The sequence below is a fragment of the Frieseomelitta varia genome, unplaced genomic scaffold (assembly GCF_011392965.1).
Source record: "Frieseomelitta varia isolate USP_RPSP 00005682 unplaced genomic scaffold, Fvar_1.2 scaffold_152, whole genome shotgun sequence".
NCBI classification, from domain to species: Eukaryota; Metazoa; Arthropoda; class Insecta; order Hymenoptera; family Apidae; genus Frieseomelitta; species Frieseomelitta varia.
In genome coordinates, this window is record NW_025109217.1 from 1,280,845 (window position 1) to 1,293,780 (window position 12,936).

Consider the following 12,936-nt stretch of genomic DNA (forward strand, 5'->3'; position numbering starts at 1 on the left):
TTTTTTTTTTTTTTTTTTCTTTTTCCTCGACCGAGTACTCGCCGTTGTCCTGCATCCGGTCGCGCACAGTGATTATATTCGACTCGGCATGCGTGCAACGAGAGTGAAACGAAAGAGAGAGAGAGAGAAAGAGGGAGGAAGGAAGCGACGAAGTAGAATGTTGCGCAGGCAAGAAGCGAGAGAGAAAAGCGAGAAAAAGGGAAGAGAGTCGGAACAGATACCGAAATTAACTGCGCGGGGCAAGATCTCATTAGCATTTCGCTGGTGGTGGCTCGTTTCGCGGCGACCCAGTGCCCGGCAACCTAGCTTGAAAATAATCGCGCGTTAGCCGAGTTTTCGCCGCGAGGCGAGCGCGATACTTTTCTTCGAATCGTGCCCGACGACCGACAAGACGCCCTGAAATTGGCCGACGATTTATCGCGCTGCATTATTTACCCCGCCACTGCCAGCTGCGGCCGCCGCCGCTCGCTTTTCACCCAACGTTCTTTCCCCCGCGATTCGCGCTACGTATGAGTTGTTAAATATTAATCAGCGTGCGCTCCACGTTATTTCGACGTGCTCGTGTCTTACTTTCCCTCGTTCGTTCTTCTTTCCTCCCCTCTCCCTCCGTTCCTCGCTCTCATCGCCGACTTGATATTAAATTTTGCGCAATTTTAATTCAATTCTTGAAATTCAACGTCGCCGGTCTCATTTTCTACAGCAACGAACGAGAACTCGTAACGCGGAGGAACGACGTCGCGATCGCTCGTTCGAAAAGTATTCCAGGTAGAAAAGACCTCAAATAGACACCGGTGCCACGGATCTGCCTTGAAACGACGTGCCGAATGGAGCCGGGAGGGGAAGTTAAACGAAGCGAATAAAAGAATTAGACCAGGAAAATTGAATTCAGCCGGTCGGGGAGAGACGGGGGATCGAAGTGGCTGAACACACAAAGGCCACGGGGATCCAGAAACGGCAAATGTATCAAGAATCGTACATCTTTAATCAACTTGGATTCGTTTTTCGTCGAGCGCGTTGCACTTTCTCATCTCCTCGACCCGTCTTCTCTTCTTCACTGGCTACGATAACAAAGCTCGGAGGCCGAATACCACTCTCTACAAATAAGTTCGATACATCGCCTCCGATATCCACGTTAAGGAGGAAATCGCTCAAGAAGACGTTACACGTTCGACCTCGATTCCTTTTACCTTATTACAATACCGCCGCTCCGAAAAAAGCTCGGTTCGTTTGTGCCGCGACCGAAGACTTTATGACCCGGAAAGGGAAAGCTAAACCACGCGAATGTGAAGGAATTGGACTGCTGGATTAGGAGAGGGGGGAGTAGTTCGAAACCCAGGAAGAAGGGTAACGAAAAGGACATCCATAGGGAGAAGAAATCGTTCGGTGTGCTCGCTCTCGTCCGACTGGTCTGGATGACCACGGTTGTTCTGCCTCTGCGAGATTACGATCATAACGAAAAACCTTCTTGCTCCCATTGCCCGTCAAGTTTCTCCTCTTTCTCTTTCGTTCCTGCGCTCCTGAACCCTTCCGATCCTTTCTTCTCGCTCTGCGTCCCGTCGCGAGGCTGTTCACCTCCTTTTTCTTCCTGCGACGTCGCTCCCCGCGTGTATGAGAACGTCCGGCGACGGCTGCATCGCGCGGAGCATTGCGAGCGGCACGGCATGCATTATGGAACGGGCAGGCAACGATTCTACCGGAAAAATTGCGGACACGCGAGACGGACGCGATCTGCAGTCTGACTACCTACCTACGTAGACGTGTACCTAAGCACCGACCCGCCACTACTCTCGACTACTCCGCTGTAGTCGCCGGAGAAGATTGCTTTCCTATATTGCATCCTCCGCTACTCCCCGTGTCGTCTCTCTCTCAATCTCTCTCTCTCTCTCTCTTTCTTTCCCCGTACACGCGTTACGACTCCTTTCCATTTCACAAGAAACGCTCGAGATCTCTCTATAACGTAGACCCGACCCGTTAACAACGTCAACGTCCAGCGATGATAACCAGCCACGGTTTGATCATTTGAGGTCAAACGACTCGCTGAAGAGGAGCGACAGTTTGTACAGTTTCGATCGGTAGGGGAATTTCACTCGTTCGACCAAGAATGAAGCTCGACAACGGGGCAGGAAGCGACGGCGGAATTTTTCATCACGACCAACTCGCCGCGCCAATTGAATGTTAATAAGTATCGATTACAAAGCGAGTAACTTCAATGGCAACGCGTCGATCCTCTAATGAAGGTTGAAAGATCGGCGGCATGTACCGACAACATGCATTAATCATAACCAGTGGCACGGTTGTTCGACTGCAATCAGACGGTCGAGCGAGCATGCATGAATAAGCTCTCTGCCGATATCATTGCTTTCTTTTCTTTTTTTTTTTATCGAAAAATTTGATTAACCTTCTTTTTATAGAAAACTTTCATTAACCTCGTCTAATCATCCGCCTATTTTTCTTCGTTTCGCGCTCGCTACGGTGAATTTTGTCCGTGTCACGCCGATCTGAGACGGAATTCTTCGCGATTGCTCATATATTATTCCGCTGGTAGCGCGCTGACTTTCTGCTTGGGAACCGGGCCGAAGCTGAAATTATAATCGGTTCTCGCCGACGGAGAGGAGTTCGCCGGCGAGACGAAATTGCTGTCGTCAATCGCGAAGGGTAATCGGAAGAGGAGAGAAAGAGGGAGGCTGACAGTGACGCGGCGCGATGCCGAGCGAATTCCCGTCGACGACGGGAAATTCCGCGCGAAGTAGCCTACGTTGGTCGAGGTAAAGCCGTTACATAAAGAAAAAAAAAAGAAAAAAAAGAAAGAAAAAAATGAAAAAGGAAGAGAAATATTCGACGACGAATGTGCAAATGAGGACGAGGAAAGAGGAGGAGGATAGGCTCGTCGAAGCGTTCGCGCGGTTGCTCGTGTAACGCTGGCTCGCGTCCCGTTTGCATCGCGGAAAAGCCGCGCGAGAGAAGCGGTGAAAAAGAAAAAAAAGAAAAAAAAAAATAGAAGAAAGAAACGAACGAATGGGCGCGCGCGCGTTAGCCTATCTCCCTTTAACGCGTTAGCTAGACACCGATGTTATGAAGAACCGGCTAAAGTGACAACAGCCGCGCAACGCCGATGAAAGGGAGGATAACGGCGTAATCCCCTTGAGTCCGGTTCCATTGAAGGAGGGTTTGCGTCAACAGATGCGGCAGGATAACGACGTTTTAAATTTAACAGTGCTCGAAAATAAACCGTGCACGAGTGCCGCGTGCCTTCGAAAATTCTATGCGTGGTCGCGTGGAATCGTGGCCTCCCCATCTAGAGCGAAATTAAACCGGTTCGCAACCGTTCGCCACCAGTTGAAACGTGGTACTTGCAGCGCGGGTGATGTTTGCCTTGTTAGTTTATCGAGCTTCAAACTTTCTTTAATCGGCGTGTACCGTTTCGACGAAGCTACGTCTCCTGCACCTTTCTTTCTCGTCCTGTTTACTACCTATACGCGCACGATAGGACGTTTTTCACGTGTCATTGTTCATTCTATCGCGTGACACGCGTACTCGTCGTGGATACCAGTTCAGATCTCGGCTGCTCGAATTCGAAATTGTTATCCGTCCCATCGAGCCGCGCGAGATACGGGCCCGAGGAAAAATACGGTTTCGATAAAAGCGATACATCATATGCCGGTGGACTGAAAATCGTCCCAAGATAATCGTCCTTTCCTCCGAGACAGAAAAAAAAATAAATAAATAAATAAAACGAAGACAGAAGAGTGTCGTACAAAATGACGAGCACGCGTAATGACAAGCCGCTGGTTTCAGTTGGTAAGATTGATAACTATCCGATGCACCGATCGAAACGAGAAACCCATTACTTATCCTCGCAAGGACTATCATTATGAGCGCGTTCCCCCTGCATACACGGTCCTGCTATTTCGAGCGATCGGCGCACCGGGATCGGTAGCATAAGAGTAATTAGTCGAAATTATTCCACGTCAACGTTCGCGGGATGAATGTAATTTCGCGAAACGGTCATCATTCTCGACCACGCGGTTCTCGGCTACGCGAGTCTAGGAAACGATAATAACCATCGTTTATTCGTTTCTTTCTTTTTTTTTTTTTTCTTTTTTTTGTGCGCGCGTAAGAATTTTCCGTACAGAGTCCCGTCGATAATTTCGAGCATTAAGAGCTTACGAGCTGATGGCCGAAGGGGGTTGAGAAAACTCGAGCCATCGTCTGACAACGATCGCGACGGAAATAACGTGACGCTCTTAAGGACACTTACCTGAAGATGGAGCTGTCCGTTGTTGTCCACCCATCCAATGACCATGTCAGCTCCAACGGTGCCGTCATCCCTCGTGAAACCGAGACCCACGTAGCCGAGGGTCTTCACTTGAATCTCGAACATCACGTCCCTCTCGCCAGGCGTCCAAAGAACTAAGAAGTTATTGTCCAGGACGGCGCTGTGTTTCCACTCGACGGAGACGACGCCGGTGACGAAGAGGAGAAGGAGACACGTCGCGATTACGGCCTTCATCTTTTACGAACGATGCGCCTCAGAACATCTGCGAACAAAGAAAATCGTCGCGCCGTTAAAACCATTCTCCGTCTCCTTTTATACCTCAATTCAGTAAATTGCCTTCAATTTACACTTCAATTCAGTTCTGATATTTTGATTTTTGCAAATGTAAAATATTACTGCACAAACGGGAGAAGAAGAATTATTACGTTTAAAATTCGTGTTTTCACACGCTAAAACCAAATTGTCTCCCGCGCCTTCCATTCTTATAATCCAGCCGTTGTATACATACTGTGTTCCGCGAACCCCGCAATTACAAGCTCCGCCTCGAGTCCTTACGCGGAAAAGCGTACACTTTCGCCGCGTAGGCTAACACGCGCGAGCTAACCAACGTACGCGGCAGAGAGTCGTGCGCGTCGATACACCGCGAGAAGCGCCGTAACTCGCGTAACTCCACGCCGGCGTCCGATCGTTAGGCGACTATTTAGCCGTTTTACGCGGTCGTAACACGCGGCCCCGGTTTATATTTTCCTTCAATATTTTAAGAGCGGTGGCCGGCCATTAGCCACGCGTAACCGGCGCACACCGGGCCAAGCCGCACGGTTCTTTAAAGCGTAAACGATTCTGGAAGCCACCTATACCGGTGGAGCATTTGGCCAACCGTGCGGTGCTCGATTCTTCCTATTTCGCATGCGACCCGTTTTATCGCGTTTAAGTGCGCCCCTGTGTGCACGTTCGTCCCGGTATTTTCACTCGTTTCCCACGTAAAATCGTATTAGCCTCTTTACCGTCGGTTTCTGCCTCGAACCACGCTCCGCCACTTGGCCCCGATAGAGATCCGCCCTCCCTACCCTCTTCTAGCCACCGCGAATTAGCCCAGAGACGACGGGGGCTGCACACGTCCAGAGAATTACGTCCAACGTAGGAAAATCTGTCTGGCTGACGCGCGGTTGAACCGATATCGTAGCGTAGACGAAGAAACGAGATTGATTCATTTCGTCAATGGGCCTAATGGGATCGCGAGGCTCCAGCTAGCGCGCCACCGTTAAATCGAAAGATTAATCGCCGAGCCGATTCACGAACGATGATTGATGCCGACCTTAATTCGCGATCAAAGCGGCTCGACTTATCAAGAATCAAAACCGATATCACCGGTATTATTCTTGCGTCGGTTTGTAAGCTGTCGCGCGTCGATTTAGCCGACTATCAATTTCACTTTACCGCCGGCGCTCGGAGTGTGCTCGTCCGTGGACGGAGATTGGTACGGAACGTAATTAACGTTACCGAACGAGCGAGCGAGTGGAAAAACGCATACACACACCGTGGGCAAGGAAAGAAAACGTACGAACGATGGGGAAAAGGGTGAGATAGGTGGAAAAAAAGAGGGGGCAAGGAAAGCTCGTCGATTCGTCGTTTGCGGAGCGCATTCGTGGCAATGAAGCAAGACGCGAGCCGCAACGCCCTGTTCGAGGGATGAAAAGAAAAAGTGGATTCGCGGCCGCGTGAATTAAGCGGACGTGGCAGCGCACGTTCACGGAACTGCGCACCGCGAGCAGCAACTAGCAAAAATAACAAGAACGACGAAGCAAGGGAAGAAGCAGCGGAGAACAGGCGACGATGCTGACGTGAAAAGTGGAAAAAAATTCGTAACTGGTGTTCGTAATGGCGACGATGAAAAACCAAAAAAAAAGGAAAAAGAAAAACACGGGCAAAACCAAGCGCAAGGGAAATCGAATCGATTTCATTGTCGATTAAAAATTCAATGAGCACGCGTGTACGCAGGTGAACGGTCGCGGCGATGGTTTTTAGGGCGAGTCGGTCGCTAGAAACGGCTGGACGATTCGCAAAAGTGATGAGGAGCTAGAGGGATGGGGAGTGGAAAAACAGATGGCCGACCGATGAAATCTCTTTTGTTGCAGCCTGATGCGCAAACATCCGTTGGTAAATCAGCAGGACGCTGTCGAACGAACGCTGTCAATTCGAAAGCAATCGAATCGATTTATAGTAACAATCGTGCGACGCCCGATCGATGCAAATGAGGTCGTACGACTCGCGGTTACCAAGTGTCAGACGAGTGGACGCCGCGCTCCATTCAACAATTTGTTTCCGTGCGCCGGGGAAAGCGGAGAATTAAGCGTTTCATAGAGATCACCGGATCGGTGTAACATTGACTCTCTCTCTCTCTCTTCCCTTTTAACACACACACACACACACACACACACACACACACACATACTCTGTCACTCACTGTTCCGTCTGTCTGAAAAATACGCATGACACGAGCTACCGGTCTCTCTTCGCTCCGGCCACGTGTTCTGCACAATTTCAAGCACCGCGGAACGACCACGGATCTGCGACCGATCGTTTTAATTAACGACGCAACAGTCACTGTAATGCACGCCCGTTCAAGCAAGACAGACACGCAACGGTGTCGAGCCGGTCATTTTCCGCGTGTTGATCAGAATCGATAGCCTCTCGATAGCCCTCTGCCTCTCCCTCTCTTCCTACGCGTCTGATTCGCGACAATGGTTTTTCACCGTTCCGTTAAAATCCAACCGGCGTAATCCCCGTGGTATTACCTCGGCACTGTTACGGCGAGTTCAAAATGATCCGACCACCCTATTGGTTTACGGTAATTTGAAAGCTCGAATCAGCCAGAGAGGAGGCTGATTCGTGCAATTTTTTGTTCTTCGTTTTTTTTTTTTTTTTTTTTTTTCTCCGCCCGATAACTGCAACTCGAGCCGAACCGAGTTTGCACTTTCATATTTTTCCAAATATCACGTTGCACATGATGCGATAGGTAAATCTTTAATTGGATAACGTCGAACGATTAAAACGGCGGTTACTTTGCGCGCCGAAAACAAAATCGAACAATCGATCGTATAACGAGGCTCGATTACGCCGGATTAAAGTGAAATTCGACTCGTATTATCTTCGAACGAGACCTGAATTTCAACTGCTTTGTGCACCGTCAGTTCGAACGAATATTTAAACGTGCGCCAACGAAGAATACACGCGGACGCGATTGAAAACGGGATCGGAGGAAAAATGCGTTCGTGCGAGATACTTACGAGGATCACTGTGAGAGATCGTTAGTACCTTTCCTCCTCGTCTCGTCGACGGGTACGACGCGGAACGAAACGTCTGAAAACGTGAATGACCGATTTGAGAACGACTTCGACGCCGCCGGCTGGAAACTGGGTCAAGCAACGAAGTGATTCGCGAGGATTCTACACGATCTTGTGAAACATAATCATTTCAAACGCTACACACAGCGTCATTGGAGGAACGGGGGTGGTGGGAGGGTGGGAGGGGGGGGGGGAACTTCGACGCCGACGAGGACCGGAAACCTCAAATAAGGTCATACAAATAGTCAAAGTTCAACCTACAATCAAACAGCATGGCGGAAACTGCGGCGGAGTTTCGAGCGCTCGTCAACCGGCTTGTTTCGCGACCGTCCAATTCTTCGTAATTGCTTCTTTAATAGCCGAGCATATTTCGGGCGCAAAGCTTACCGCGAACAGTGGAAATCCATTAACCTGATTGACAAATGCAATTCGTTTTTATCCGTTGCCGCGAGACGAGAAGCGCGGCGTTGAACCGTTCGGTCTCTCGCGACGCGGAGCCGAGCGACACACGAGTGAGAGGTGGCAATTCATCAAAGAACGTGAAATCATCCGTGACGAAACAGGTGGATCCGGCTGCGATCTCGAATCGCAGCAGGCAACCTGTTTCTCGCGACGCGCGTTAAGCCGAATCGTTATCCGGTTTCTCGAACCGGCACGACCGCCGGTGTATTCACATATACACCGAATTTGCGGCGCGTTCGGCTGTACGTTCGCCGATTCCGTGTGTACAAGCGCGTGAGGCCGTGCGTGTGTCACGGCGATCGGCTCGCGCGGCCTCATCCCACCCCACCGACGGCAGTTCTCGCTTATGCATGCGGCATGCGCGACGTGATTTCGCCGATTTTACGGTGCTAGTAGAGCAACCGCCAATCTGAAAACGATCGATTCAATTAACAGTAACAGCGGTGTAATGCGCGCCGGATACGAGGTGATGCATCGGCAGGAGCAGCTGTCGCGCGGCAACTCGAATCGCTCGACCATACAGAGAAGCGTCAACTCAAATTGAGAGGACAGTCGAGGTCCGCGAAACGAAAAGGGTGACAGCAGAGGGTGAGGTTGGCATATAGAGGAGGGTAGTTGAAGAGGAGGTAAAGCGAGAGAGCGACAGAGAGAGAGAGAGAGAGAGAGGGAGAGGGAGGGATAAAGAGTGAGAGCACGATGGTAAATGACAAAGAGAACGCGAGTGGTACGCGAGAAAGAGGTGGCGGATGGACGATAGTGGAGGAGAGAAAAGGGTAGTTGGAGGGGAATGCAGCCAGGTCGGAGGTGAGCCTAGCTAACACACGACTACCACGGACGGGTTTGATTTGCGGCGTGTCGTTCAGTCGATTGCTCTCAAATTGCGTCCAGCGCCAGTGGCATCAACCTGGAACGTAGCCCCAATACATTGACGCCTCCGAACGTCAGAGAGACCTACGCTCTCCCTCTCTCTCTCTCTCTCTCTCTCTCTCTCTCTCTCTCGGCTTTTCCATCCATGTACGCGCTCGTGCATCCGCCTATTCTCTTCCCTTTTCGCACCCTGCAAAACCACACATCGCTCTGTCCCTTTTCACCGCGGAACTCTTCACCTTCTCCCACCCGTGTTTCGCGCCCTGTACGATTCCGGTCGGCCACCACTTGGCCGTTCGACTCCTCTTAAAGTTAAATAAATCGTGAAGTGGCCCCGGCTACAGCGGCGAAATCGAAATGGCTGGAGGGTTGCGTGCAGATGCGGAGCGTGAATGCGATCGCGGATTAAACAGAGGCGACACGCTGCGCCACGGGAACGTTGTTTGAGAAGGGGATGCTCGATGACACGTGAAACCAAGTCACGGTTTCCTTCGGTCTAACGACCGACGAGTTTTCAGCCACCTCTCTGTATGCAGGTGGCTAGCGTTAGATGGAAACAAACGAGGGAAAATGTTCAACGTACAGAGACGTTCGCATAAAATCCAGCTGACCGACGAGAGTTTGTCTTTGACCGATTTCGGGGCTATAAATGGAGAAAATGGTTGACCGACGGTTTTCGTTAAGCCGATTTTTATGGCCGCGTTATTAAAGCTGCCGCGCGAAGCCCGACGAAGGGAGGAGCAGAAGAAGGGCAGAAAAAGAAGAAACGTTGTATCGGTACGGACGGGGTCGCTTGAAAAATTCTGACATGATACGCTAAAGAGCCAGCTGAAATGTAATTTCTGCGGATGACACCGGAGATAAACGTGACGTGGAATATTATAAAGCTGCGCCTGTTCACTTTTTAATCCCCGTACAAATTCCGGCGTTATCAGCGCCGGCGGTTGAAAAAAACAGCCGCAGAGATATATCGGTCGACGACGAAACCAAAAGTTCTGTTTTAATGTTCAGCAACTTCTCGAACTTGCCCAACTTTACGAACGAACGACGAACCAATCTAACGTCGACCGACCTTGTTCATCTGTCAACCTGTCTCCACGAGGTTACGACGAGAGAAAGACAAAAATGAAACCTGTGACAGGCTTTAGTGGAAAAAAGTGAAATTATATAGCTATCATATCATTAGATGTCCCTCGAAAACGCCTTAGTTCCCAGCTTCCTCCTTCGTCACGCAGGATCACGTTTATCGGGTCTAAACGTTCCAACGTTTAAAGGTCTGCTGATGCGAGGAATCACTTGTATACGAGAATAGATTAATGAAACTTGACTAACATGTCAAGTACGCGTTGTGCCAAATTGATCAACAGGTGTTCAAAGTTTCGAACAAATATAGTTTCTTCCAAAAGTGATATTAATCAATTCCATAAACAAACTACTTTCGCTTGTAATGTAGATTACGAAAGAAAGGCAACAGCTCCGAGCGGTTCGTTTGCAACTTAAAAGCACGGAACGATACGAATCGTCCACCTTAATCCGTTGCGCTGGCAACTAGTTCGCGGACCATAACGAGTGACCCTACCGTATACAATAATTTCGTCGCTTTCTTTTTCATTTGAACTCGTCGGCACGACATCGTTGGATAGATATTATTAAGAAGTAATAAAATGAGAAAACGTGGCAATTTGGGACAAAAAATTCTCGACGTGGCAAGAGGTTAAAGTAAGCCCGATTTATACGATTCCGAGGTTTCCCACTGTTTTCTCATCGTTTCGAGCGGTTTCTTTTTTTTTCTTTCTTTATCGCGGAACGAAGATTAGCACGGTTTGCGATCCACGCAAGTCTGCGGGCCGATATTAACGCGGGCGAAACCTTGTATCAGGCTTCATTAAAAAGTAAGAGTTATTTGAGCTGCCGACGAGCGGGGCGAGGCACAAGGGTGGCAAGGCGCTCGGTATCGCGTTTATTCATTCAGCGGTCGCTAATCGCGAGAGGACACGTGACCGTGTCGAAAAGCACGCAAGACCGATGCAAAGTAATGCAAAGAGCGGAATACTTTGCGTCACGATGAGGAATGGGAACCGGTCGAATCGCCCTCGCGTTATCGTCCTCGTTTGTATTCCCGCGCCCGGTTATCGACGACTTTAATTCGAAGGTTCGAACGCTTTGACCACGCCATACCCGGTACGACTGTTTAACCAGCGAAGTTAAGCAACGTACGACGTTGTCGTAAGCACACTTGGCCAACAAAATTGCACGCCAGACGATGCAACGTCAGTGATTAAATACAAACGAACGGAGAGCTGTAGAATGTAATACGGATGTGAAACGAGCTGGAATGATGATCACGCGTCCAACGTCGGCCGCTCTTTCGTCGGAAAGGACGAAAATGTTTGAGAAAATGAAATGGGATAAGGACGGATGGGCGATCAATTAATGACACGTCCGCTGGAAGAACAGGAGAGGGACGGGATAAAATATGTTACGGTTGCAAATGCTGGCGAAGGAGTACTCGAGGGCGGGAAAGCCGATAAGAGGATTCCAGGGTTGGCAGCAGAAGCGTCGCTCTAAGCCCGCGACCCACTTTTCTCGTAGTTTCCCATTTTAAAAATGACCGAACCGTATAACTTCCTCGTGAAATCGCGATATTCATAATGTACCGAGTGTAAAGTTCGCTCGTTGGCGAGACGAAGGCAAACGGGCCGGGAATCGCGACGCTGCTACCCTTCGCCGACACGCCTTCGGAAAGGAGACGGAGAATGCTTCGACGCACGAAAAGATAAACTTTCCGGGTTGAGAGTAACTCGGTGTTAGAAGAGGAGCAGAGAAAGAGAAAGAGTGTGAGTGAGATGGATAAGATTTCCAAGGGCCGGATAAGAAGATGCACGGGACAACGTGATTGTGAAAAGAGAAAAAGAAGGAGACCGAGAGAGGAAAGAAGATAAGAAAGACGGCGGCGGCGGCGGCGGCGGAAGAACAGAGTTTCCAAGTAGTGGCAGGATGGAGAGAACGCAATTGCATCGATGCAACCGTAGTCCCCATAGATCATTCGCTTCCCGTCGTTCGAGGGCTGGTGTTGTTTCTCACCGGAGCTCGTTCATCTTTGCAGTGAAAAGAGCTGTACGCGTGTCGGACGAACGGAAGGAAAACGTTTCAGCAACCGACTCGAGGGCTGTGCCGTTGTTTCGCACGTCGAAAGCACGGGATGGCGTGGGAGAGGGGGAGGGGAGGAGAAGGAAAGTAAACGACATGCGAAACACGCCAGATGAGCAAGAGGAGAAAGCAATTAATTTTAAACGCGGAACCATACGCAAACGTCGCGAGTCGCGCACGCTAATGGCGCGACGTTTTTATTTTCGACGTGTTCGCCCGGGCAACTTGCCTTTCCCCCGCGGCAACGTTAAACGCTGCTGCAGCCACCGCCGCATCTTGCATTAATTCTGACGTGAAGTTTGCAGTCGTCTTGCAAACGCGAAATTAATTTTCCCTCTGTGCGCTGGGAGCCAGGCGTGCGTGTATGTCAACCGCGTCAGAACGCGGAGAGAACGACGACCGACCGAGTACGACAGGTAAGGGAAAAAGAAGGAAAAAGTTGCAAAAGTGGAGTTGCACGACGACGTCCCTTCGCAGACGTCCTTTGTCCTGCGAAACGGCAAGATCGTCCGGTGAACGCGTTCCATTTCTCCCTCCTGCGCGCGAGCAGCAGCCTCCTCCGGCTACCTCTGGCTCGTCTAATTGCCTGGCTTGCCCAATTAACTTTAAAAAAATGATGAGGTCGTCGATCCTGGGTGGCGCTAATTAACGCTTGCCTGTCAAAAGTGCCCTTCCACCGACCGACCCCGTGCCAGGAAGCTCGCCGACTTTCCCACGAGCCGGTTTTTCACGATGGTGGCGCGGTAGCTCGCGCCGTTCCGCGCCGCACCGCGTCGTTTCGCGTCCGCTCGAGGGATTTAATTACATTTCTATGGACCCAGGGCAAATGAGAGAGTA

The 12,936-nt window shown here is 50.2% G+C and overlaps 1 protein-coding gene across 2 annotated transcripts in view; it reads right to left on the reverse strand.

Moving 5' to 3' along the window:
• Nucleotides 1–12,936, reverse strand: part of LOC122535348 (MOXD1 homolog 2) — a 119,359-nt gene that overhangs the window by 93,443 nt on the left and 12,980 nt on the right. The window contains exons 1-2 of one of the 2 annotated variants that reach the window (XM_043666829.1): nt 5,281–5,299; nt 4,259–4,538 (exon numbers count right to left, since the gene is read on the reverse strand). In XM_043666829.1, coding sequence (XP_043522764.1) covers nt 4,259–4,510 — 252 coding nt within the window. In that variant the 5' untranslated portion in view covers nt 4,511–4,538; nt 5,281–5,299. Of the gene's footprint in view, nt 1–4,258; nt 4,539–5,280; nt 5,300–12,936 lie in introns of those variants that run through there. The other variant, XM_043666822.1, reaches the window with a different exon arrangement.